This window comes from Salmo trutta, chromosome 14 (assembly GCF_901001165.1).
Source record: "Salmo trutta chromosome 14, fSalTru1.1, whole genome shotgun sequence".
Classification (NCBI taxonomy): Eukaryota; Metazoa; Chordata; class Actinopteri; order Salmoniformes; family Salmonidae; genus Salmo; species Salmo trutta.
This window is the reverse complement of record NC_042970.1, coordinates 66,390,657-66,417,867: the sequence shown is the minus strand read 5'-3', so window position 1 is coordinate 66,417,867 and position 27,211 is coordinate 66,390,657. Positions and strand designations below refer to the sequence as shown.

General features: G+C 42.7%; 1 protein-coding gene and 1 pseudogene across 1 annotated transcript in view; one reads left to right on the top strand and one right to left on the bottom strand.

Moving 5' to 3' along the window:
• The window catches only part of LOC115208699 (probable G-protein coupled receptor 179), a 21,142-nt gene extending 3,579 nt beyond the window's left edge, over window positions 1-17,563 (top strand). Inside the window, exons 3-12 of the mRNA XM_029776989.1 lie at window positions 308-416; window positions 5,826-5,910; window positions 6,213-6,439; window positions 8,186-8,254; window positions 9,216-9,325; window positions 9,539-9,777; window positions 10,135-10,273; window positions 10,819-10,921; window positions 12,099-12,248; window positions 12,682-17,563. Coding sequence (XP_029632849.1) covers window positions 308-416; window positions 5,826-5,910; window positions 6,213-6,439; window positions 8,186-8,254; window positions 9,216-9,325; window positions 9,539-9,777; window positions 10,135-10,273; window positions 10,819-10,921; window positions 12,099-12,248; window positions 12,682-17,490 — 6,040 coding nt within the window. The 3' untranslated portion in view covers window positions 17,491-17,563. The remainder of the gene's footprint in view (window positions 1-307; window positions 417-5,825; window positions 5,911-6,212; window positions 6,440-8,185; window positions 8,255-9,215; window positions 9,326-9,538; window positions 9,778-10,134; window positions 10,274-10,818; window positions 10,922-12,098; window positions 12,249-12,681) is intronic.
• Window positions 17,564-18,884: 1,321 nt separating this feature from the next.
• LOC115208698 (39S ribosomal protein L45, mitochondrial-like) lies at window positions 18,885-26,460 on the bottom strand (annotated as a pseudogene).
• Window positions 26,461-27,211: the final 751 nt, after the last annotated feature.

Here is a 27,211-nt window from a genome sequence, read left to right as displayed (position 1 = left end):
TGGAGATACTTTGATAAGCATTTGAAATAGCAGATATGATTGAATTACCCATTGCTGGATACCATCTGACATTTCAAAGTAAGGAACTTTTAAAGGCCAAAGAAGTTTACAGAGAGAAAATGTCAAGCTTCAGGGGATAGAGTTGAATATTGATGATTCAATTACAATAATAATATATTTGTTCCCATAAAATGTCCTGTTGTTTATGTTGCTATTTGCTATTTGTTTGTGTCCAGTTAGTTTCCAGGATATTCTCTTTTACTGAAATGGATGTTTCTCTTTGTGTGTGTGCGTGCTCTTGTGCCAGGGGTGTAATCCGTGTGGATGTAAACGTACAGGGCTTTGATGTGAACCAGTGTGACACGGGGGACGCTTGGTTTGCCAACACACACCAGTGCAACCGCACCACCATGGAGGTAAAGATCTTCTCAAAACATTTAAGACCTGGAAAAATAGTAATTGAACCCCAAATTGTTGTTGAAGAGTTACAGAACCCCTTATCTCTGACCAAGGTCTGGATTCAATCAGATCAAGCATTAACCGGTGATAGTGTTGGAGCTGTCAAATCGGTGAGCAGCTGCTCTTGATCATTGTCACGAAGCCACACCAATCCCACTCGCATTACACTGGGTGTTGACCAGAGGCAATGCCTCCTCTTGACAATCCTTTGCTCCAACGCTTCACTTTGCTTGAAATTTGTATAAAGTAGAGCATTTTTCTACTGGTCTGCTAGCAGGGTTCTCGCGGCTCACCTCACAATCCCCCGCACATTTCGCTGCATGCCCTCGTTGAAAATGAATGGGGACACAACTTCTCCTGCTGAATTCGTTGTTGGTGAAACCCCCACGTTAGAAGTTCAGAACGAGAAAGTGTAGGCTACATATACATAATGACGCTCAAATTGAAAATCATTCAACGAAATAATGAGGATTTCTATCACCCTAATCGAGGTGTAGATCTCACATTCCAGTGTTGGAACTTGTAAACAAGGCTGCATTGGAATTATTTTAATGCAACTCCATGCACCCAATGGCAATGTCTGCTTTAGATATAATGCCAGGGGCCAATTGTGGATTTGACCGCTCTAATGCACTTCCACTTCCGCCAATGCCAAAACAACAGCTATGCGGATATCTGCTAAAGCGGATCTGATTGAATAGAGCCCTAAATCTCCTAGAACCTTGAGTGGGCTACGCTGTCACAAGAGACTGCAAAATCTCTAACTGGCTAAACTCAACTCCACGATTTACATTGGAGTTGAGGGTACTGGAGCTCCGACGCCACATAAAATGTTTATTTTATTCAAAACTACTGATTAAATCACCCAAAGAATAGCCCGCAATTACACACAACATTGTTCTGTGTAATTGCGGGCTATTCTTTGGGTGCTAAAATCTGTAGTTGTTGACACTACCCGTCCACACTAGTGGAGTTGAGTGTAATCGACTACAATACTCCAAGCCCTAACCTATACACTTTTGTAAGTCACCATATAGGCACTATTTAAGTAGTAGTAGTGGGTATTGTTACATGATATGATTCATATAAATACACTCATCAACCCTAACCGCTTTAAATAGCTTTACTCTCTCTCCATCTCCTCCTTTACCTTCACCCCCAATTTATTCCCCTTCTCTTGTTTGATCACCATCTGTCCTTTCTGACACAATCCTCTCCCTCTCATCCCGCCCTTCTGTAAAAAGATAGCTGTGCTGGGTGGCGGAGGGATGAGCTGCAGGATTAAGATGATAATCCAGCCATGAACGACATCCTTCCCCCAATCCCCATGCACCCATCACTCATCTGACAGACAGAAACAACACAGGAGCACACCCATATCCCAATCTCATCAGCATCATCCCTCTCTAGTCTCATCCTGTCCCCTCATGGAACATCCAGAGACAGGTCAGAGGTGGAACAAGAGAGAGATTGATTTCCAGGTAGAATGGGATGTTTTATTAGAGATCATTTAATTTCCTACAAAAGGAGTTAATTGATTAATGTCTAATTGCGGGCTAAGGCCTCTTTAAAAAGGGGAAGAGATGACTTGCATGCTGAAACCAATTAAAAAAATATGTATTAATGTATTTAAACTATATGATCTATCTACACTTAAATCAAGTGATTTGATACCTTTATCAGATTTTTTTCAAAAGGCAACAAATGTGTCTTTCACTTTCACTTGTGTGTGTGTGTATGTGTGTTACATACAAATGACTCACCAACTCAATTTTAAATCCATGTAACAGTCAACAAAATAAAAAAACACCTCTCTCAATCAAAATGACATAATGCAATAAAAAAAAAATCACACAATGAACCACATTAGATAGACACTCAGTAAATGAGTCTAGCCATGGAGTAAATACGCCTCTGGAGTGAGCATGATATGTACATCATGAGGCTTTAAAGCACAGGTCCATGCTATGTTTACCAACCGGCTGACTTCTTAATGATTTACCATGTATGCCATCTCCATCTGAGAGAATTAAATTGCCTTCATGCCTGCGTTCAGTTTAATCCACTGCACATACAAATATTTAACCCTTTAAGTAGGAACGAGAACACCCCGCCCACCTGAGGATCTGTCTTTTTCAGACATCTATTTCCTGTGTTTGAGGGATGCAAAATCCACGTCACTTAAATTTCGCTAGATTGATAGCGTTCATACACTTGCTTGTGCCTGTCGTTTTTTCCGTTAACGTTACGAACGAGGAAATGTTTGTTATGACCTGTCAAACACAAAGCGGTAATGGCTGCAATGGGCTACATTGTCTTTCTGTTGAATCTATACGAAAGCTAAAGCTTCGTCAGGGATTTAACACACCGTCTCGACGCTTACATCACAAGAAAGAGAAGAAAGATGACCTTATTTTGATGGTGTTAATTTTTGTGGAATTTTAAAAAGTAATAATTTAATAGAGGTAGGGTTACTGGTCTGTCTGCCCAATATAGAGGCTCAAAACTGGCGGAGGAATACAAATAGCATAAATAGGAAAGTATACCAGTTTCATTTGAGGACCAGGATGTTGACAACTGTGCCATACAGATTGCAAAATAGTTGGGAAGAGATTTTTGATGTACTGTTTCCATGGTACAGGGTGTATGAGTTGATATATAAAACAACGCAAGATTCAAGACTTCATGCTTTTCAGCTAAAATTATTATTTAGAATTCTTGCCACCAACAAAACGTTGAATATTTTGGGCATAAAATCATCGAAGCTCTGCAGATTTTGTTGTGAGGATACAGAATCAATAGACTATTTATTTTGGTATTGCCCTCAGGTAGCCTGTTTCTGGTCTCAGGTTCAGGAATGGCTGAAAATGCAGAGCATTGATCTAAAATTGACCCTAGAAATAGTACTGTTAGATCTGGAGAGACCGGGTCAGTCAATTACTAATATACTAATACTCTTAGTAAAAGTATTTATCTTCAACTCACAATTTGTGGATTCTATTCGATTCTATAGATTGAAATTGTACGTTAAACATCACAGCATAGTTGAAAGATATATGTTGCGTAGAAATCCGAAGAGGGTGGCCAGCAGAGATAGGTGGGATGGGCTGAGGGTTGATAGGTGGGATGGGCTGAGGGTTGGGATGTGGAATTGGAGAGAAGTGGGAGTGGAGTTGCTGTGCAGGAGATGGAATTATGGTCAAAGATAAAAGTAAAAAATAAAGTCAAAATAAACATAATAAAAAGTATGTTTGAATGACACTGAGGGACAGTGTTTTTAAAGCTAATGCCGGTTTGCCTGAGGCTGATGCCGTGCAGGTGTTTGTACACATACATATACACAGACTCTCATTCAAATAAACACATACAAGAACACACACATACATGTAATAGTGCCAGACATGCACACAAACATATACAGTTGGCATTGCTGATATGATTTTAGTTGTCTTTGATGTCCTTTGTTGAAATTTGTAATTTTTTAAAAAATACATTTTTATAATTTTTTTTGCATTGTTGTTTGCTGTTTTCTTCTGTCTTTTTCTTTTCTCTCTTTAGTTCATTCTCTTGGTTGTTGGTGCATTGGGGGGTTCTTGGTGGTGTGAAATGGAATTAATTGTGTTTTTATTTTTCTTCTTGGAGGGGTCTCGAATGGTTGAGGGACAGCTATTGGGGAACTGTGGGGGGGATCTTGGAGGGTTCGGGTTCACGTTTTTTGGCCTGGTGGGAGATCTGTCAACGTGCCCTTGAGCAGGGCATTGACCCTAGATGTTACTGTGTGTCACTCTGAATGGGAGAATGGGAGTCTGTTGGATGACTGGTATGGTATAGTTGTTGAGCGGCTTCACTGCAAGTATATTGTATGTTTCGGATATTCAATAAAACATATTTTTTTTAATTAACAACATTTTGTTTAAATACATACACAAAACTATTTTGTAAATATATTTTAATACTGTTGAAATGTTTACAAATTAGATGCACTGAAGTGAAACCAACTTCAGAAAATGAAGACTCGAATTATAGTGATATGTCTGATCACGCAAACAATGTAAAGTATGTTTAGATACTGTAGGTGTAATCTAGAGCCAAGCGTGTTGATTTTAATCTGAGGGTAACCTGCTATTGACACACTTGTTGAATTATGCAAGAGAACGTGACAACAACAGTAATAAATGAGGCGGTCTAGTCAGTGCAGGTAGGGTTGACCGAGCAAGTGTCTGGTGGTTGCGGCCCTGTTCCTCCTCTTTGTGTTAATTTACGCATATATGCAAATACATCTGGTGTATTTATGCAAATTTAGGTACATATTTAAAAAATACCTGATACAATAAGTAAATGTATATGAGGGCATTCTAAGAAAAAAAAGTGAAATTTGACAAATTGCATACCTGAATTCCCACCAAAATCCCTGAACTCCATTCATTATTTGTCCGTGCCAGTAAAATGTTTTATGTGCTATAGTCAATATCACACGGATTATAAAAATTCAAAAAGTGTCTTCATCCTTTGTCCAACTGTTGCATTTATTAGAATAGTTTTTAAAACCTTTTAACAATTTCGATGACCGTTGCTATTTTAGTCATGCCATTAGGTCCGTCACTACCCGTTGTGGGGGTGCACGTGTACTTGAGTGTGGGCGTGTGTGTGTTACGTGCATGCATGCATGTGTGTTTGTGTGTGTGTGTGCATATGGGATTTCACTGGTATAAAAGGGATAATGCTCTTGGTAGCGAAGCATTACATATCCATTTAGGTTTTAACTTAGATTAACACGGATGTGAGAGGTGAGCGTCCAAATGGGTGTTTCCTTGACTGAATGCTGCTGTGCTGGGAACCATCATGGTGGACAAACTAACACCAGGCTGGCTGAGAGAACATGTGGAACACACTCCATCTCCATTAACCCAAGAACGGCCAAGCGTGTCAGTCCAATCAGGCATAGACAATACAGTCACCTAACTGTAATAATTCCTACCAACAAAGCCCTTTTTACCATAACAAGAGAACATTGTTTTTGGCCATTTTTACCCAGAAATGCTGGTATTACAGCAGCAGCTGAGATGATGCCTTGGTTGCATTGGTTTTTCTGACATCCACAGCTGTTTACAGCTGGAAACTTTGCAATGGATGCAGATATGCCAATGAAAAAGTATTGCTTGCATTTAATTAAATCGTTTTTATATCCCTAGACCCTATTCATCCTTGGTAATCATGTGCGTAGACTCCGTCTAGCCAATCAGGTTTCAACCAATTAGAGACATTGATTGATCAAAACTCAAACTACTAGCCTCAGGGGATATTTACACCCCTGTCCTTGTACTGTGACATGAACTCTAATCCCCACTGCTTTTACTACCGTCCAGTGTGAGCCAATCACAGGCCAGGGATTCAGATTGGGCCAGTACTGCTGTCGCTGCAAAGAGGGATACTACAGCCCCCCAATGGACGGTAAAGAAGACACACAGGCTTCATCCCAAATGGCACCCTATTCCCTTTAAATTGCACTACTTTTGACCAGGGCCCACAGGCTAGTGCACCATGTAGGGAATAGGGTGCCATTTGGGATGCATGCACACAAGAACATTTCTATTCAATATTTGTCTAAGAACTTTACTTCATATAAGACCCTGGTCAAGGTGATGGAATCTTTTGACTTGTATGCCAAAAACAGCTCTAAGACAATACTTAAAGATTTATTTTCGTCACTGTTCAGCTGTCTTTGTTTCTATTCCCATGCTTGTCTAATACAGAAGGTGGTGCTCTGAACGGCAGCGGTGGGGAGGGAAGTGGCGTGTGTTACCCGGCCCTGCCCATCTGTCTCCCCTGTTGGCCGGGCTGCAGGCGTTGCGAGGACGGCGCCCCCTGTTGGGTAGAGGAGGACTGGTTCCTCAGAGCCGGGGTGCTGGCCGTCCAGGGCTTCTTCATGCTGCTGGTGTTCATCAGCATGCTGGTGGCCTACCAGTTCAGACGCAGCAGGGTGAGTGAGTTCTAGTGGGTGAGAGAGTCATATTCATTAGGGTACACTGTAGCAAAATGTATTGCAATGGAAAATGAAAATGAGTGCTTCTTGTTGGACAGGTTAAGGTAGTCCCTCCCTGTTGCAGCATGTTTTGTTCCATGTGGTGCCTTATGAATACACCTCTGGAGTAGCTCCTCTAACAGTTAAGGTTAATGGTAGAGCAATATGATTCTAGATCTGTGGTTAGGGGCAACTTCTACAACAAGCCATCATTGATGGTTAATTGTGCGGTTTCATTATGAAGTTCTCACTAATCTTCAAGTTTCAAAGTTTATTCGCAATGCTACTTTAGTCTATACTTAGAAGGAAATTGATATCAAGCTCTGTTAAAAGTAACAATTAAGTTGTTCCCTCATCCCTCATTCTATTGCTTCCTTGTATATAGCATATGCTGAAACTCTGCTCTGTGGCTCTATCATAGGTAATCTAGTCATCTTGACGTCTTCTGTCATTACTCATCATAGTCGTTGTCACTCTAGATAAGAAATATGGAAATATCTAACTCTGGGCTCTGTGCTTGAATTTAAAAAAGCGTCTCAAAGTAGGAGTGCTGATCTAGGATCAGGTCCTCCCTGTCCATATAATATTATTCACTATGACCTATAAGACCAAACTGATCCTATATCAGCACTACTCTAAGACTCCTGAATATGAGCCCTGAGTGTTAACATGAATTTAATATCTTAAGCCATGTTCTATGGGACAGTTTATGAATTAATACATTTATCCGATATCAGGTGTATGCATACAGTATGGCCAACATACAGGTAACTGACAAAATAAAGAAAACACCAACATAAAGTGTCTTAATAGGGCGTTGGGCCACCACGAGCCGCCAGAACAGCTTCCATCCACCTTGGTATAGATTCTACAAGTGTCTGGAACTCTATTGGAGGGATGCGACACCAATCTTCCATGAGAAATTCCATAATTTGGTGTTTTGTTGATGGAAAACGCTGTCTCAGGCGCCACTCCATAATCTCCCATAAGTGTTCAATTGGGTGGAGATCTGGTGACTGAGACACACACGCTTTAAACCCCCTATACTCCTTTGAGACCCCTCTTTCAAAGTCACTGAGATCTCTTCTAGCCATGGTAGCCAAATTAATGGCCAACTGGGCATGTTTATACAAGCATGATGGAATGGGCCGTTTTAATTGCTTAATTAACTCAGAAACCACACCTGTGTGGAAGCACCTGCTTTCAAATACTTTGTACCTCTCATTTGCTCAAGTGTTTCCTTTATTTTGGCAGTTACCTGTATATCTTCATGCATCATCGCATTACAGCAGGGGCATTAGTATAATTGTACCTCCCCCTGGCCATTCTTCCTCTCCAAGATAGTGCTCCACGGACCTAGTCTCTGCATACATCAACACATCTAGAGTTAAATGGTTAAACACGGAGCAGCGATGGTCCACAGAGACATCAGAAATCAAAGCACTGTAAGACAAGCACATCATACTGAACCAATCATGTTTCCTCAATTCCTCTCTCTCCCCCTCCCCTCACTTTCCATCTCCACTTCCACCTCTCTCTCCCTCATCCACCCCTTCCCACTCTCCGCCTTATCACCCGCATCCTTCTCTGCATCGACCTCTACCTTCCATCTTCTCTGCCCTCCCTCACCCCTTCCCTCACCTTCCCTCTCTACCCTCCCTCCATCTCACCTCTCCCCCTTCTCTCTGTCTATCTCACCTATAGAGGATCCGGGCATCAGGACTCCTGCTGTTAGAGACCATCCTGTTTGGCTCTCTGCTCCTATACTTCCCGGTGAGTGAGAGAGTATATGAGCGAGTGAGGGGAGGGAGGGGGAAGGTTGTGTCCCAAATGGCACCCGTATAGACCCTAGTCAAAAGTAGTGCACTATATAGGGAATAGGGTGCCATCTGGGACGCAGACGACGTATTTGTTGCATTAATCAATGGCCGGCGATAGATTATCGATCACTTGTGTGATTCATTATCTCAATGAAGTAGTCATTGCACGACTCACTCATACATGTATCTACCCTGAATCACTGATCAAAGTATCCCGGTCAAGCCAATGGTAAGTGATGGGGGCATGCGGTGCCCTTGTAAGTCATTGATCATATTACTTCGCTCGCTAGAACACAAGGTTGAGTTACATATGTGCGATATACACATAATTAATGTGTTCCCTTCCTCCGTTCAAAACGGAGGAGCTTTGCTGTATTCCCACTTCACTACGGTATCACAGATGCACTGAAGAAACACCTATGGGGGATTCAGACGCTAAAAGGCCGATACAAAGGTGAAATTCCTTTCAGTCTGCTGTAGCCGTGGCGCATTGGCCCAGACAAAAGGGCAACCGAGGGACAGACTCTCTCATCTCTGTAGGGCATCACCTGGGGTGGTCACACACCGCCCCCTTTAGCCCTCCAGCCATTTGATCTACTGTTGCCGCGGTCACCGACCTAGAGCACACATACAATTCCACTCATGTACACACACAGTCCTGTACACTGCTCATTTCTGTATACGTTCTGTACTGTTGTATACAGTTGTGATTACTAAGTGCATCATCTGTCTCCCCTCTTGAGGTAGGTAGAAATGTTCAATTTGAACACATAATCAATAATGCTTCTGTATTATTTTTATCCACAAAGCCTGTTACCTATTGTAACTACAAAGACAAGGTAAACTAAGCTCATAGGGAGTGATTTTGCGTGATAGATCATCTGCTAATGCCTCTCTCGATCTCTCCCCCTCAGGTTTTCATCCTGTACTTCAAGCCCAGCACCTTCCGATGCATCCTGCTTCGCTGGGTGCGACTTCTGGGTTTTGCCATAGTCTATGGAACGGTAACACTGAAGATATATAGGTCTGTACTACTGCACTCTCTCACTACTACATTTCACGTATCGTCCGTATCACCGCATGTGTATCCCCTCGTTATAGTCAGGTCGAACAATATGTTGTGAAATCTTTCTCTGAACTCAGATCAGTTTGTATGCTGTAATGTAATTCAAAAAGTGTCTGTATATGTTTCTCTCTGAGGAATGAGTAACATCAAGTCAACTTCCCACACATACAGGGTTCTCAAGGTGTTCCTGTCGCGCACAGCCCAGAGAGTGCCCTACATGTCCAGCATACACCTGCTGAGGTTGCTGGGAGTCATGGTTGTGACTGTCAGCTGGTTCCTGTGTGCGTGGACCGCGGGCGTTCTACAGAACCGTGACCGTAACATTCCGTTACTGATCATATCGACCACGTCGGATGGCCAGGGCTTCAGCCTCTGTGACCTGGACCGCTGGGACTACATGATGGCCGTGGGTGAGTGGATAACACTAATTGAAAAAGAGGGTTGTTTGTGTTTTCCAGGTGATACAGAGAAAAAAAATCTGTATTGAAAAGAGAAACTCCAGCAGCACACGAGCATTCTTGTGTAGACTTATTGGCCAAAACCAAAAATCCAGTGAATGCTACCGTTATCGATTTGGCTTTTTCTGTCTGGTTTCAAATAAAAGAACACAGAGCTACAAATCACATTGCTGATTGAGGTCAGGGGTAAAATCAATTTACAAACATGATTTTGAGCTCAAAAACCCAGACAAAAACAACATTACTGCCTGACTCTATTTGTGTATGAGAAGAAAATAAACGTTATGTCTGTCTCTTTGTCTGTCTCAGCCGAGCTGATGTTTCTGTGCTGGGGCAGTATACTGTGCAGTGCTGTGAAGCCAGTGCCCTCAGCCTTCCACGAGCCTCGCTACATAGGTATCGCCATACACAACGAGCTGCTGCTATCCTCCATGTTCCACCTGCTACGGTAACCAGCGTACATGATACTCGGCTCTAAACAGAGGCAGTAAACCGGGATAAATAATATTATTTATAGTATATAAGCCTGCACTAGATGACTGACAGGGGGCACTGTTTTGAAGCCACCGCACCTCCATCTAGGCACTCCCCAACCATTGTGAAAAATATTATTATTCATGTCTACATGCTTTTTATACAATACGTTTATTTTATTACAGACACAATGCATACTTTAAATTATATTATGTGAGCGAAACGTAAAAAAACAAACTAAAAAAACATGTTCCTTAAAGTTACTGTGCCCACTACAACAAAAAATACCTAAATTCATGTAATTTTGTCCTTGAAACATTTAATTCCTATGGAGGACTGCTTCTTCTGGGGAGTGCCAATATGGCCGACCGGTGGCTTCAAAGCCTCTTACTGGCCAATACATAGCATCAGCAATCCAGGGTTTATATACATCATTGAATAAAACATGTTTATTCACCAGGAGAAATGCATATTGTATAGGGACATATAACATGTCTTTCTGTTCTATATTTTCCTTAGGTTTGTCATGCCCTCTCTGCATCCTGACTGGATGCTGTTGCTGTTCTTCACCCATACGCACGTCACTATCACTGTGACACTCGCCCTGCTCTTCATACCCAAGGTACACTACCGTTCAAAAGTTTGGGGAACTCTTCAAAATGTCCTTGTTTTTGAAAGAAAAGCACATTCTTTTTCCCATTAAAATAACATAAAATTGATCAGAAATACACTGTAGACATTAATGTTGTAAATGACTATTGTAGCTGGAAACGGCAGATTTTTTATGGAATATCTACATAGGCCCATTATCATCAACCATCACTCCTGTGTTCCAGTGGCACATTGTGTTAGCTATTCCAAGTTTGTAATTTTAAAAGGCTAATTGATCATTAGGAAACCCTTTTGCAATTATGTTAGCACAGCTGAAAACTGTTGCTCTGATTAAAGAAGCAATAAAACTGGCCTTCTTTCAACTAGTTGAGTATCTGGAGCATCAGCATTTGTGGGTTCAATTACAGGCTCAAAATGGCCAGAAACTCATTAGTCTATTCTTGTTCTGAGAAAGGAAGGCTATTCATTGCGAGAAATTGCCAAGAAACTGAAGATCTCGTACAACGCTGTGTACTACTCCCTTCACAGAACAGCGTAAACTAGCTCTAACCAGAATAGAAAGAGGAGTGGGAGGCCCCGGTGCACAACTGAGCAAGAGGACAAGTACATTAGAGTGTCTAGTTTGAGAAACAGATGCATCACAAGTCCTCAACTGGCAGCTTCATTAAATAGTACCCGCAAAACATCAGTCTCAACGTCAACAGTGAAGAGGCGACTCCAGGATGCTGGCCTTCTAGGCAGAGTTCCTCTGTCCAGTGTCTGTGTTATTTTTCCCATCTTAATCTTTTATTTTTATTGGCCAGTCTGAGATATGGATTTTTCTTTGCAACTCTGCCTAGATGGCCAACATCCCGGAGTCGCCTCTTCACTGTTGACGTTGAAACTGGTGTTTTGCGGGTACTATTTAATGAAGCTGCCATTTGAGGACTTGTGAGGCGTCTGTTTCTCAAACTACACACTCTAATGTACTTGTCCTCTTTCTCAGTTGTGCACCAGGGCCTCCCACTCCTCTTTCTATTCTGCTTAGAGCCAGTTTGCGCCAGTTTGCGTTATCTTTCAAAAACAAGGACATTTCTAAGTGACCGCAAACTTTTGAACGGTAGTGTACATGGCAATTTTCTTCCACAAGCAATATAAGTATAAATCTGAATCTGACACATAATAACTACTGTGTGTGTGTTCTGTAGTTCCTCCATGTTTCGAGGGCGGGGAGAGAGGAGATTGCAGAGGAGGTTTATGAGGATGAGGTGGACTTGCGGCGATCCGGCTCGTACCTCAACAGCAGTTTTACCTCAGCAGTTTGGAGTGACCACAGCTTGGACCCCGATGACATTCGGGTAAACTCCTTTTCTGCCCTGGACACTTACTAAGTGACCATTTCTATTCAGGCACTGTCTAGGCCAAGAGGGGGAGAAATTATTAAATCAAATTTAAACCTTACTAAAATAAAATAATTATAAACATTGTATTACTGCTATAACCATTTGTAGGATCACTTTATACTAATTTAAAACCAATTCTAATTTTCATTATAAACTTAGACATAGAAAGCCCTGTGTGTATTTCACAATTAGTGGCCTGGCATAGACCTGACCTGTGTTTTCTCCTCCGCCTGCTCCTTCTCTTCAACCTAAACTTGCTCTCCTTATCCTTAACAATAACTCTTCCCCAACTAACTGTTCCCTATGTTTTTTCCCTCTGCTCACTCATACCAATACCCTCCTTAAATCCCTTTATCCTTTCTTCTCTCTTCCTTTTCACCTGCACCAGGATGAGCTGAAGAAACTATATGGTCAATTGGAGGTCCACAAGACAAAGAAGATGACAGCAAACAACCCCCACCTGCAGAAGAAGCGCAGCTCTCGGCGCGGGCTGGGCCGGTCCATCATAAAGCGCATCACTGAGATCCCAGAGTCCATGAGCCGACAGTGCAGCCGTGATGGCAAAGAGGTCAACTTGGGCAGCAGGGATGTTACGCACTCCGAGTCTTGTAAGAGAGCGCCAGATACTTTTAGCGTAAATTACAAAGATCAACCAGTAAAGCAGCCTTCACCAGTGCTGCGTAAATCTCAAAGTGACTATGACTATGTAACCGATAAAGACCCCTCCTTGCACGACTCCATGTTAAGGGCGAATCTAGCTAAGAGATGCTCACAGCGCTCTGAGACAGACTCGCTGTATATGGCACCATTGGTCTGTAAGTCGGCCAGTGCCCAAAACCTTACAGTCGATAACAATCTCCTGCTTCCTGGACCTACCAAGCTACACAAGTCACTGAGTTTAGCGTCCAGTAAAGCCCACAGTCTGGAAGACACCTCTCGGGTAGGCAGAGATACCCAAGGCGAGCAAGGGCAGTCCCAACAGGATGTCGCTATCAAGGACCAGACCTCAAGTGCCCTTGTGCAATCCCAGTCCTATGACAAGGCCGAAGTGTGTCCCTGGGAGCTTGCGGAGGAACGCCCTGCCAACAAGAACCAGCCACACGTTACCTTTGCTCCCTCTGAGGAAGAAGACCCAGAGAGTTTATCGTCACCAATACTGAAACATATTTGCCCCTGGGACCATTTACCAGTTCATACCCCAGCAGAAAGTCCTGCTGGGGATTCACAAGGCGGAGAGGCAGAATGTGAGTCCCCAAGCCCCCAGGCTCCAATCTCTGCTAGTGTACCTGGGTCCCCAAAGGACATGCGGGTCTTCTCCTTCCGCACTTCCACCCAGAAATGGCTCTCTGTGAAATCTTTCGTAGGATCTGTGGATGCAAGCATCAAGGAAAAAAACAAAAAGGAGACAGCAGGAGATACGGTAAAGAAACAGGACTCAATATCACAAAAAAGCCAGGGGAGTGTAGCCGCCATCGCCGTCATCGCAGCATTAAAATTAAAAACTCCAAGCATTTCAAGTGCAGAAACGAAATCACAAAGTGTTTCAAACTTGAAGAAATCTTGTGTTTCAAGCATAGACAAAAGGACACAGCAAAAAAGAAGTATGACAACAGTAGATGTGAAACCTGCCCTCGTGAAACAGGCTGCAATCAGACAGTCCTCATGTGATTCCTCTGAAATAAGTCCTAGGAGAATAGTGGTTGTACAGTCCACTGTCTATCCTTGGGACTCAGAGGACATGGAAAAGGACAGTATATATGAAAACGTGTTCATCTCAAGCAAAAACACTGCACATAGCACAGCTAAGACTCCTTCCACTCACAGAAGGGGTAGCCAAATTAGGCCTGCTCTGAGTGTTGCCCAATCAGATATTTGCCCATGGGATGTTCCTGCTTCTTCCCAGCAAGCCCCACAGACACAACAAAGCACCACAGCAGACATCTGCCCGTGGGAGGTGGAGGAACCAGAGGAGGATCCAATGGCGCCTGCACGTGTCAGTGTATGTCCTTGGGAATCAGAAGAAGTATTGAAAAGACAGGAGAGTATCCGGGGAGATGTATGCCCTTCGGAAGCTAGTGTTTCCGCCATCCCAATTACCTCAGCGTCCAACCAGTCTGAGAGGAAACCAGAGGGTCTGAACAAGAAACCAACGGATGTATGTCCTTGGGAAACCGATGAAAGCCCACAGATTTCTCAAGGCCTAAAACCCCAAGAGAGTGTACGGGTTGATGTCTGCCCTTGGGATGTGGGAGATTCCTTCCCTGAAAAAGTAAAGGTGGCGATTATTTATGAAAATGTTCATCCACATGAGAACAAGGGATTGCATAAGGCACCACCAAAATGTCAGGAGACAATACATGCAAATGTCTGTCCATGGGAATCTGAAGAGACCCCAAAATCCCAAGATTGTGTACGGGAGAATGTCTGTCCTTGGGAATCAACGGACATGCCAAGCATTGGGAAGCAAGATGTACAAACAAAAAGCACAGAGCAAGCTAAATCTGCCCCTGAAAAACGAAGTGTCCCCTTAGCGAAAGCATGTCCATGGGAATTCCCTGACCCACCAAAAGACTTGACAGTACTTTGTCCTTGGGAAAAGGAGGAGAGTCCAATGCCACCCATAGCCATAAAGATCACCAAAGGATCATTTTCCCAGGAGACCACTGTTGCAAAAACAGACATTTGTCCATGGGACATTGGATACCAAGAAAAGACAGAAGGAAAAGACAGCCCCTGTACAAATGTTTGTCCTTGGGAAACCCAAGGCAGAACTCAAGCTGATCCAAAAAAGACTGACAGCGTTCAAGTAAATATTTGTCCTTGGGAGACTGAAAAACCAGAGCAGCAAGAAAGCACTCTGGCTATTGTCTCCATAGAAACAGGAAAGACTAAAAGACAAGACAGCACTGTGGCAGATGTTTGTCCTTGGGAAACAGGGGCAACTGATGAGCCAGACAAGACAAAAAGACGAGATGGCACTCAAACGGACGTTGGTCCATGGGAAACTGAGAGGCCAAAAAAGACAGAGGAGAAAGATGGTGTCAAAGTTGATGTTTGTCCTTGGGAAACTGGAGAGACTGACAAGACAAATGGACAAGACAGTACTAAAGCAGATATCTCCAAGGAAACACAAAAAGAGAAAAGACGAGACAGTGTTCGAGTTAATATTTGTCCTTGGGAAACTGATGTCCCCAAAGAACCAGAAAAGATGAAAAAGCAAGACGGTGTTCAGGCAGATGTTTGTGTATGGGAAACTGGTCCTGCTGAAGAGTCAGAAAATACTAAAAGCCAGGACAGCACCAAGGCAGACATTTGTCCATGGGAAACTGGTCCAGCTGAAGAGTCAGAAAAGACTAAAATCCAGGACAGCACCAAGGCAAACATTTGTCCATGGGAAACTGGTCCAGCTGAAGAGTCAGAAAAGACTAAAATCCAGGACAGCACCAAGGCAAACATTTGTCCATGGGAAACTGGTCCAGCTGAGGAGTCAGAAAAGACTAAAATCCAGGACAGCACCAAGGCAGACATTTGTCCATGGGAAACTGGTCCAGCTGAAGAGTCAGAAAAGACTAAAAGCCAGGACAGCACCAAGGCAGACATTTGTCCATGGGAAACGGGTCCAGCTGAAGAGTCAGAAAAGACTAAAAGCCAGGACAGCACCAAGGCAGACATTTGTCCATGGGAAACTGGTCCAGCTGAAGAGTCAGAAAAGACTAAAAGCCAGGACAGCACCAAGGCAGACATTTGTCCATGGGAAACTGGTCCTGCTGAAGAGTCAGAAAAGACTAAAATCCAGGACAGCACCAAGGCAGACATTTGTCCATGGGAAACTGGTCCTGCTGAAGAGTCAGAAAAGACTAAAATCCAGGACAGCCCCAAGGCAGACATTTGTCCATGGGAAACTGGTCCAGCTGAAGAGTCAGAAAAGACTCAAATCCAGGACAGCACCAAGGCAGACATTTGTCCATGGGAAACAGGTCCAGCTGAAGAGTCAGAAAAGACTAAAAGCCAGGACAGCACCAAGGCAGACATTTGTCCATGGGAAACAGGTCCAGCTGAAGAGTCAGAAAAGACTAAAAGCCAGGACAGCACCAAGGCAGACATTTGTCCATGGGAAACTGGTCCAGCTGAAGAGTCAGAAAAGACTAAAAGCCAGGACAGCACCAAGGCAGACATTTGTCCATGGGAAACTGGTCTAGCTGAAGAGTCAGAAAAGACTAAAAGCCAGGACAGCACCAAGGCAGACATTTGTCCATTGGAAACTGGCCCAGCTGAAGAGTCAGAGAAGACTAAAAGCCAGTACAGCACCAAGGCAGACATTTGTCCATGGGAAACTGGTCCAGCTGAAGAGTCAGAAAAGACTAAAAGCCAGGACAGCACCAAGGCAGACATTTGTCCATGGGAAACAGGTCCAGCTGAAGAGTCAGAAAAGACTAAAAGCCAGGACAGCACCAAGGCAGACATTTGTCCATGGGAAACAGGTCCAGCTGAAGAGTCAGAAAAGACTAAAAGCCAGGACAGCACCAAGGCAGACATTTGTCCATGGGAAACTGGTCTAGCTGAAGAGTCAGAAAAGACTAAAAGCCAGGACAGCACCAAGGCAGACATTTGTCCATGGGAAACTGGTCCAACTGAAGAGTCAGAAAAGACTAAAAGCCAGGACAGCACCAAGGCAGACATTTGTCCATGGGAAACTGGTCTAGCTGAAGAGTCAGAAACTACTAAAAGCCAGGACAGCACCAAGGCAGACATTTGTTCACGGGAGACCAGGGATCCTATAGAACCAGAGAAGATAAAAAAGCAAGAAAGTGTTCGAGAAGACGTTTGCCCATGGGAAACTGATGTACCAGAAAAGTCTGCAGAGAAAGAGGAAACTATGATTGCCAGTGGCATACAGGACGTCACAGAGACCCAGGGTGCACTCTCTATGGAAGAGGGTGACGCTGCAGAACCTGTAGCCGGCAGCACGCAGACGGCAGAGGCAGACAAAGCTAACATGCCCCTGGCTCGGCGTGATGCTATGTGCCCTTGGGAGATGGAAGAGACCAAACCACCATCATCCCCGTCATCCATTACAGAACACGACAATAACTCTGACGTTTTTACATGGGAGCCTGAAAACATTCCTGAAGAGGAAGAGGAGGAAGACGATGCCGAGAGTGCTGCTGAAGCCTTCGTCTTCCCATCCGACTTGTAAACGCCAAGACTGTCAATTACTGGCTAGAACAAGAATGGTCTCACTGGGTCACTGTGCAAAGCTGTCCCCTAGCGGAGGGGGGGGGGGGGGGGGGTAATGATTCGGACATGACCTTTGCAAACCTAAATGTAGCAAAGGCCCCCTGACTGTCCATCCATAAAGCTCCCCAGAAAGACACTGCTCCACAAGCAATACGCCCCTGGGCCAGGATCTGCAAATGCTCTGACCACCAGAGGTACATTTACCCTCCCAGGTTCTCAATCAGAGAAAGCGTCTGGATGCAGTCCCTCTTCTTCTTACCACTTTGACCCCTTTTAGAAATGTATTTTGTTTTCGGTCTTTGTGTATTTAAGTGACAATGTATCACACAGTTAAAACCCCATCGCCATGGCTGTGAAAGGTTGACAATGTGTTTAAATAACAGCCTGAGCTTTACGAAGCTGGTGATAACTCCTTATAGACACACAGGGAAATAATCTACACTAGACCAGTGCTCCTTCAGGTTAACCTGTAAGCACATCCAGCATTTTGGAAATCACTGATTACAATGGTGGTGATGCATGTCCTTTTGTTGCCTGCTATAAACACATTCCAAACAATTTAAGGACAGCTTTCCAGCTGTAATATTGTGTGCTTTTTCAAAGTCAATTGTGTCAATTACACAGTCGTGGCTACAAGGATATCACATTTAATGTCAGTAATGTAGATCAACAACATGATCATGTCCCCACAGACACGGAGCTAATATTAATAATACATCGAACTTTAACAGAGAACTTAAATCGTACTAATTCAATACTGACTTGTGAAGAGCTAGCTCTAATCTGTTCTTTTGAATCATGTACAATACCAAATTTATTAGACGAAGAAGAAATTCATGAATTCATATTTAAAAAAAAGGTAGATCTACACTTTGAGGAGAATGCAAGACCAAACCTTTTTTCACATAATTTTTTTTAAAGGATACAACTCAATTTGGAAACAGTTGCCCTAAAAAGAACTGCACCTTAGTATAGTCCTGCTAAAACTGTACATAAGGCGATTGTCATTGATTTATTCACCATTTCCATGCTTTATTTACCAAATGTATCCATCCATATTTGCCACATCTCCGCATTCAGTGAAAATTAAAGTTTGTGCGGTGGTGATATCATGTTATTCGCAATGGACTAAATTCGTTTTGTGAGTGTTTTCTGATGCATGTAATGTGTTTTTTGAATGGGTGTGCTGTCTTTTTGTTAAGTAGAATCAAACACCATCATTACACAATGCATCCTTTTTGTATGCAAGTTGAAAGTGATTTCTGTTGAGATTTCAGTTATTTTTGTATGTATTGCCTATGAAAAGTACAGATTATTCTGATATAAAATGTACATTCACTGAAATCAAAAAGGTATGAAAAAAGAGATGGGACATTTTATTTTTGTATTCTTTAAATTAACATGTAATATATTCACCATTGAAATAAACCATACAATCTGTACCGATCTGGACAATATGGATTATTATTGTTTTAGATATACAAGTTTTAGATGTAACGAACAACAGTGTATTTTTATATAAAAAGGCAGAAAACTAAATGAAGCTTCATGATGTTCTCTTAAAAAAAAATGTAATGTTCATTTTAACAGTTGATTTTGAGTCTGTACGTGTTGGCCCAGAATTACAGCTCCCACCTGTGGTCTATTTGTGCCACTGCACAGCCTTAGGCTTGGGCACTTCATAGTTGAGCCCCTCAAATTCCTCGCCTGGCTTGAGCTCTGGGCCAGGGATCATAACAGTCTGAAACAGAGGAAATAAAAGCCAGTGAGCAGAAATTACAACCAGACAAATGGACGCTCATATTAGCTTGTGTGTACCATACAAGTTACTAAGAACACTGAGTGAGGAAATCTAAGGCCTGTCCTAAAACTGTCTGAGACAAAACACATATGGTAAATAACAGAGTTGCAGTACATTACAAATCATTTAAAGTCCATTCAGGTAATGAACTGAAAATGTATTCAGGAATTTCATTAGTTTTTTAATAACTTTCTAATCAACCCTTTGGTAAACCGTGTCAACAGGGCACATCACCACTTTTTAACCTCATTCATTTGTGAAGTGCCCCTTTAATCAGAAAACTTGCTATAGACTCCTATGAAAGGTCACCTTGACGATGGGTTCCTTCACTGGGGCCCAGGCTGGTACTATCTTGCCATGTAACCTCCACATGCCGTAATGGTTGACGAGGTGCCTCTCCAGAACCAGCTACTCCAGCACATCCCTGGGCTCCTCTTCGCTCCCCATCATTAGTCTGCCGAAGCGGTCGTAGACAGCCAAGGTCTAACCCCCAGAACAGACAAGTTAACAATTTAGGAATGATGTTAATTCAGGTAACACATCAAGGTAACACCACCCTTAGAGAATTACGGTGAAACGATGATGTAGCCATGAGTGGGACAGATTCAGGGGGCAGGAGAAGGTAGGGGGGAAAGGAAAAAAAGAGAACGAGTTAAGAGAGAATTGGTTCACTCATTACTAATTTGTTCACTCATTACTACTATGCTAATGCTATTGCAATGTGAACGTTTCAGTCTATAAATATAGCTAAAGCTAAGCATAGCGCCATTGTCTCCTTTTAATGTTTCAAAATGTGGGATTCCATAGTACCCAACCTGTGCGTTATATACTTGTTTAACGGCTCATCGTGACAGTATTCCAAAATGATGACAACCCTTTTCGGAGTGACACTGTGTTTGTGACTGTCTGTCTCACCTGTCTGGAGTGCATGCGCACCGTAACCTGCCCATACATGTTGCCTTTGCTGACCATGTCTGGGCAGCGGGCATGCACCACCTTGGGCGGCTCCAAGGACTCCACAAAATGCCACCGCAGCGTCTTATAGCGGTTCCCCCTCACCATCTCCTGCACAGGATGGACAGACAGTGAGCTAATGCCATCTAAGCTAAAAGAGCATCCCAAAGACAAACACAACAAGTAACTTATAGGTTATAACATAGGTTACAAGTATAATTAACATTTTATGATACTATTTCTTAGTAAAATACCTGGTTATTTCTGTACCGTAAAATTAAGTACAATAGGCTTGGGTAATAGACCACGTGTGGTCAGTATGTGCTAGCCCACTACTTATAACTAAGAAATGTCTAATAAATGATATCCAACTCAGGGCTGCAGCTATGCATTTGGTTTGCTAACTGGCTAGATGTCGTCAAGATCAAGCATCTTGCTTACAGCAGAGACATTCAATTCCCTCCTGGATCGAGGGTTGCCTAAATTGTTTTGAGCATTTAAAAACAGAGCCACATGTGTGCACTTGCATACCACAGTATGATACCGAAACGGTATGACAATCTATATACCGTCCAACACTAAAGTGCAACCACACAAACACACTATTTACAGCAGCAGCAATTTTCATAACATCATGATAACACTGGGATTGTAACAGTGCAAATAGAACTGAGGATAAATATACATGGTGAAATAAATAACTGTTTATACAATACACAGGCTAACAGTTAAAGAAAGTGTACTGGTGATGGTGACAACTGCCTGAAGGAGGGAGAACTTACAGGGTAACATCTTTCTGTCACAAGGGAGTGAAGTTTCTCCTTGTTAAACCTGAAACACACAGACAGAAGAAGAGTGATACGCTTAAAAGAGCGACTGCCCCCAAAAAGCAACATCTTGATTTGATAGCGACCTGTGGCATCGATGAGCCAAAAACATTTATTCTGGTGTCAAAATGTACTAAATTGTAAATAGGATTATTTTGGTTATAAAATAAGTCTCGACCAAAACTGAGATTTGCAAGATAGAAAAAAATTGTATATCACGGAATAAAGGGTACTGTAACAGTTTTCCTTGGATTGTGTTTATTTCAATCCTGCCCACATATCCAAAGCTGGCAGCACCCAAGAAATCATCAATTTCGAGCGCAGCTGCACACAACCAGATTTGAATGCCCATAGTCAATTTGGTTTGACATTCGATATACCTATGGAGCTAGTTAGGGACCATCTGTAAAATACACACTGTACAGTGCATTCGGAAAGTATTCAGACCCCTTGACTTTTTCAACATTTTGCTACGTTACAGCCTTATTCTAAAATTTATTAAATTGTTTTTCCCCCTCAATCTACACACAATACCTCATAATGACAAAGCAAAAACAGGTTCAGAAATTTTGGCAAATGTATAAACCCCCCCCCCCCCCCCTGAAATATCACATTTTTTTTTAAAATTTTTTATTTCACCTTTATTTAACCAGGTAGGCAAGTTGAGAACAAGTTCTCATTTACAATTGCGACCTGGCCAAGATAAAGCAAAGCAGTTCGACAACATACAACAACACAGAGTTACACATGGAGTAAACAACATACAGTCAATAATACAGTAGAAAAAAAATAAGACTATATACAATGTGAGCAAATGATGTGAGATAAGGGAGGTAAAGGCAAAAAAATGCCATGGTGGCAAAGTAAATAAAGTATAGCAAGAAAAACACTGGAATGGTAAATTTGTAGTTTGAAGAAAGTTCAAAGTTCAAATCTAAATAATATGGTGCAAAGGAGCAAAATAAATAAAATAAATAAATACAGTAGGGGAATAGGTAGTAGTTTGGGCTAAATTATAGATGGGCTATGTACAGGTGCAGTGATCTGTGAGCTGCTCTGACAGCTGGTGCTTAAAGCTAGTGAGGGAGATAAGTGTTTCCAGTTTCAGAGATTTTTGTAGTTCGTTCCAGTCATTGGCCGCAGAGAACTGGAAGGACAGACGACCAAAGGAGGAGTTGGCTTTAGGGGTGACCCGAGAGATATACCTGCTGGAGCGCGTGCTACAGGTGGGTGCTGCTATGGTGACCAGTGAGCGGAGATAAGGGGGGACTTTACCTAGCAGGGTCTTGTAGATGACCTGGAGCCAATGTGTTTGGCGACGATTATGAAGTGAAGGCCAGCCAACGAGAGCATACAGGTCGCAGTGGTGGGTTGTATATGGGGCTTTGGTGACAAAACGGATGGCACTGTGATAGACTGCATCCAGCTAGTTGAGTAGGGTATTGGAGGCTATTTTGTAAATGACATCGCCGAAGTCGAGGATTGGTAGGATGGTCAGTTTTACGAGGGTATGTTTGGCAGCATGAGTGAAGGATGCTTTGTTGCGAAATAGGAAGCCAATTCTAGATTTCACTTTGGACATAAGTATTCAGACCCTTTACTCAGTACTTTGTTGAAGCACCTTTGGCAGCGATTACAGCCTCGAGTCTTCTTGGGTATGACGCTACAAGCTTGGCAATCTTGTATTTGGGGACTTTCTCCCATTCTTCTCTGCAGATCCTCTCAAGCCCTGTCAGGCTGGATGGGGAGCATCACTGCACAGCTATTTTCAGGTCTCTCCAGAGATGTTTGATCGGGTTCAAGTCCGTGCTCTGGCTGGGCCACTCAAGGACATTCAAAGACTTGTCCCGAAGCCACTCCTGCGCTGTCTTGGCTGTGTGCTTAGGGTCGTTGTCCTATTGGAAGGTGAACCTTCGCCCCAGTCTGAGGTCCTGAACGCTCTGGAGAAGGTTTTCATCAAGGATATCTGTACTTTCCTCGGTTCATCTTTCCCTCGATCTTGACTTGTCTCCCAGTCCCTGCAGCTGAAAAACAACCCCACAGCATGCTGCCACCACCATGCTTCACCGTAGGGATGGTGCCAGGTTTCCTCCAGATGTGACGCTTGTGCCAAAGAGTTCAATCTTGGTTTCATCAGACGCGAGAGTCTTGTTTCTCATGGTCTGAGAGTCCTTTAGGTGCCTTTTGGCAAACTCCAAGCGGGCTGTCATGTGCCTTTTACTGAGGAGTGGCCACTCTACCATAAAGGCCTAATTGGTGTAGTGCTGCAGAGATGGTTGTCCTTCTGGAAGGTTCTCCCAGCTCCACAGAGGAACTCTGGAGCTCTGTCAGTGTGACCTTCAGGTTCTTGGTCACCTCCCTGACCAAGGCCCTTCTCCCCCGATTACTCAGTTTGGCCAGGAGGCTAGCTCTAGGAATAATCTTGGTGGTTCCAAACTTCTTCCATTTAAGAATGATGGAGACATGCTGCAGACATTTTTGGTACCCTTCCCAGGTCTGTGCCTCGATACAATTCGGTCTCAGGAGCTCTATGGACAATTCCTTCGACCTCATGGTTTGGTTTTTGCTCTGATATACACTGTCAACTGTGGGACCTTATATAGACAGGTGTGTGTGCCTTTCCAAATTATATCCAATCAATTGAATTTACCACAGGTGAACTCCAATCAAGTTGTAGAAACATCGCAAAGATGATCAATGGAAACAGGATGCATCTGAGCTCAATTTCAAGTCTCCTAGCAAAGGGTCTGAATAAGGTATTTATGTTTTTTATGTTTTCGCTTTGTCGTTATGGGGTATTGTGTGTAGTTTGATGACAAAAAATATATATATAATACATTTTAGAATAAGGCTGTAACGTAACAAAATGTGGAAAAAGTAAAGGGGTCTGAATACTTTCCGAATGCAATGTACATGGGACAATATTTTAAATATCAATAGCTCCTTATTTCAACAACTAACTATAAATTGTAGAAATTGATATACAAATATTAAAAGCATGAGACATCTAAAAGATGCGCAATATGAAAATATTGTCCCCTTTACATTGTGTAATTTATTGACGGTCCCTAACTAGCCCCAGAGATAGGCTATTCAATGTCAAACCAACTTCGCCACGGTCGCACACTAGTCAGCTGAAGCTAATTGGCAAAAGAAGTTGGCTAGCACTAGCTAGCCTAGGTGACTTCAAGACAAGACCTGGTTAGACTGTTTCAAGTTATCTAGAAGGCTGAGTGACTAACTGTGTACTGTTTTGGCAGAGTGAATGTACAAACACTTACCATGTGCGAACACACAAAAGACACCCACATTAACCCCCCCGCTGCATTTTCTTAATGACCAAGCCGAAAAACTAGGCCAAATCAGGTAGTTCAGATTGACAAACAAGATTAGCCTAAACAGACTTTCACAGCAAGCTATATCAGTGAAAGGAATATATCCATCATGACCAGTGAGTCACTATCTCACTTCCATTAGAAATGCCTCACTGGAATAACTTGGGACACCACCCACCCCTTTCACAGATCATCTTTGCCTGGTAGCCAAGAGTGTAAGCAGGATAGGGAGCAGTTGATTTGGGTCATATGAGAGTGAATGTATCTCTTACTGTGTGAGAGCGTTGTGCGCGTCAACGAAGATCTCCTGAGCTTTCACTGGGAACGCCTTTGTGGTGAACTCAGCGTCATGCTCTTTGATCTTGCGTATCCTGCAGTGGAGAGAAGGTTTGGTGTTCCCACTTTCAATTAACTACAACTTTTAAGCCTTCTAAACCCTTTATAAGGCTTTCATGAATGGACTATAAAACCTTTATAAGTTTGTTTAAAGTGTGACCGGGTTTGTTTCAATGCCAAAGACGTTAATGCAATATAAGAGACAAATAGGCACTCAGTCTAAGTCTAATGGAGAGTAAGAATATCTAACAAGTACATGACAGACAGTCTTTGCTAGCTGGGAGTATTTGAGTGCGTGCGAAAGATAAGGAACGATCGCTCAATATCCTACAAAAAGATAAATGTTAGAGTGTGACCCGGGAAGACTGTCTTACGCTAGCTGGGAGGCAGCACCCTGTTTGATCTGCTCTGTGCGCTGTTTCAGGCCCTCTTTCGACAGACTGGAGAGACGAGCATCACCTTCTGGGGGGATATAGGGGTCAAACACTCCCGCTGTGGTAGTGGAAAGGAGAGAGATATTGGTTATTGTGACTACGTATATTATAAGCTTCACTGTAACAGTGGTAACCCTCTTAACTTTGATTCTGTGTACAACAAACTGAAGGTTTGAACTTTAAGATAACCATAATGTATATGCTGATACTGTACCAGTCTAGCTCGCTTTGAGAACAAGTCTACAACATATATTCTCAAAATGGCTGCCAGTCTTACACTACTGCTGATATTCAGTAATCAGCAGTAGTGTCAGACTGTCTGACATTTTGAAAAGTGTATACGCACATAAACAGGTCTGTACCAGTGCAGGCGATGTTGATGGCTCTCTCCATGTACTCCTGCCTCAGGACAACACCTGCCGCTCTGGCTTTGGCCTCCTGATCTGCTGACGCTGCTGCCTTCCCTTTTATCCCCACTGCGGGGGGAACGAAGTAGCGCTTCTTGGTCCTTACCGGGACAACAAAGGGCAGGGGATACCGTACCTCCAGCGAAGCCTCTGCATTCTGCATGAGGGAAAAGCAGGTGGATTAGATAAGAAATCATGGAGTACCAGTCTATGCATAAAGGTTATAGCACAATTTGTTCATGTGGTTTGCAATTCATGGAGATCAGAGAATTGCATATCGTTATCAATTGGTTATTACTGTATGGTTAATATCATAATATGATGGCACATTCGTATACATTTTTGTTTATGCATTTAATTGAACAAACAACTTGGTTTTGGAAATAAATACAAAAATGCTAGTCAAAGAGACTGAAGAAAACTGTTATAAAATGCAATTATGACATTTATTAAGTTACATGTATTTTAGGTTGGCTACGGTGATTGATTAATGAGTATAGACTAGCTAGATAGCTAAACTGGTTTAAAACTCAGTCAGTTGAGTTGCCTTCCAAAAAGATCTGCTTGCTGGTTAAGCTAGGTTAGCTAGCCACTGCTGATTATAAACCTACAGCTTTCGGTGGCATTTTCTGGGGCTGAGCAGTCAATATTTCAATTAATTGTGTGTAATTTATAGCTAATGTAATCAATATTCTCTCAAATAATACCTTCAAATTGCTGAATCTCATCCGATACAGAGGCATTAATGCCCTCCTCATGGACGTCGCCATATTTGCTGTCAGACTCAGTTTGGGTGTGTTCAAGAACAATAGACCTGCGCTGTGCTGCGCATTGTTACGATTCTTTTTGCAACGTTTTGGGGGTCACTTTGGCTATTCCACCTTGTTCTGCATTTTAGAATAAACTATTACTGTTTAGTTTTTTTTATCTTGAGAATCTGCTTTCAGTTATTGTTGGTTTATAGATCAAAGATTTATAGATCAGAAGACCAACAATCTAAGATTTGTCTACAAGGTGTGGCCCAATATTTAACTTTCTGTGCAACATGGTCATTCCAGCGTCTGCATAGGCCGTGCAGCATTTATGGTGAGAGCCAACTTATGCTTGATCCGCAATTGCATCACACCATCCATACACATCCGAACACATTTTTGGATCAAGCATAAATTGGCTCTTATGGATGCAGGCTACAATACCAGTTGCTTAGCCGTTGGACCAGTTGCTTAGCCGTTGCAGATAATAAAGAGTTACATGCGTTTAGATGGTGGAATTGTCTCTTAAATTGGTTACTTTTCCATGACATGTTCTGAAGACTTGAGCAGCAGCAACTTCGAACACCTGAAGTGGCTGTGCACGTCTTCTTGGCAGCAGTAGGATTCTTAAGCAAACAACATATAGTTGATAGAGAGATGTCTGCAATGACCTACATGAGTCATGTGAGTAGCTAAGCCCTCTGACTACTGGTTTCCATAAGTGATTTAAACACTCACTACTAGGCAACCATTAAAACGTTCACAACATAACAAGGTAAACAACCTGTTGTTGATGCAAATTCTTACTTATTTTCAGAGTGCAGATTATTTCAT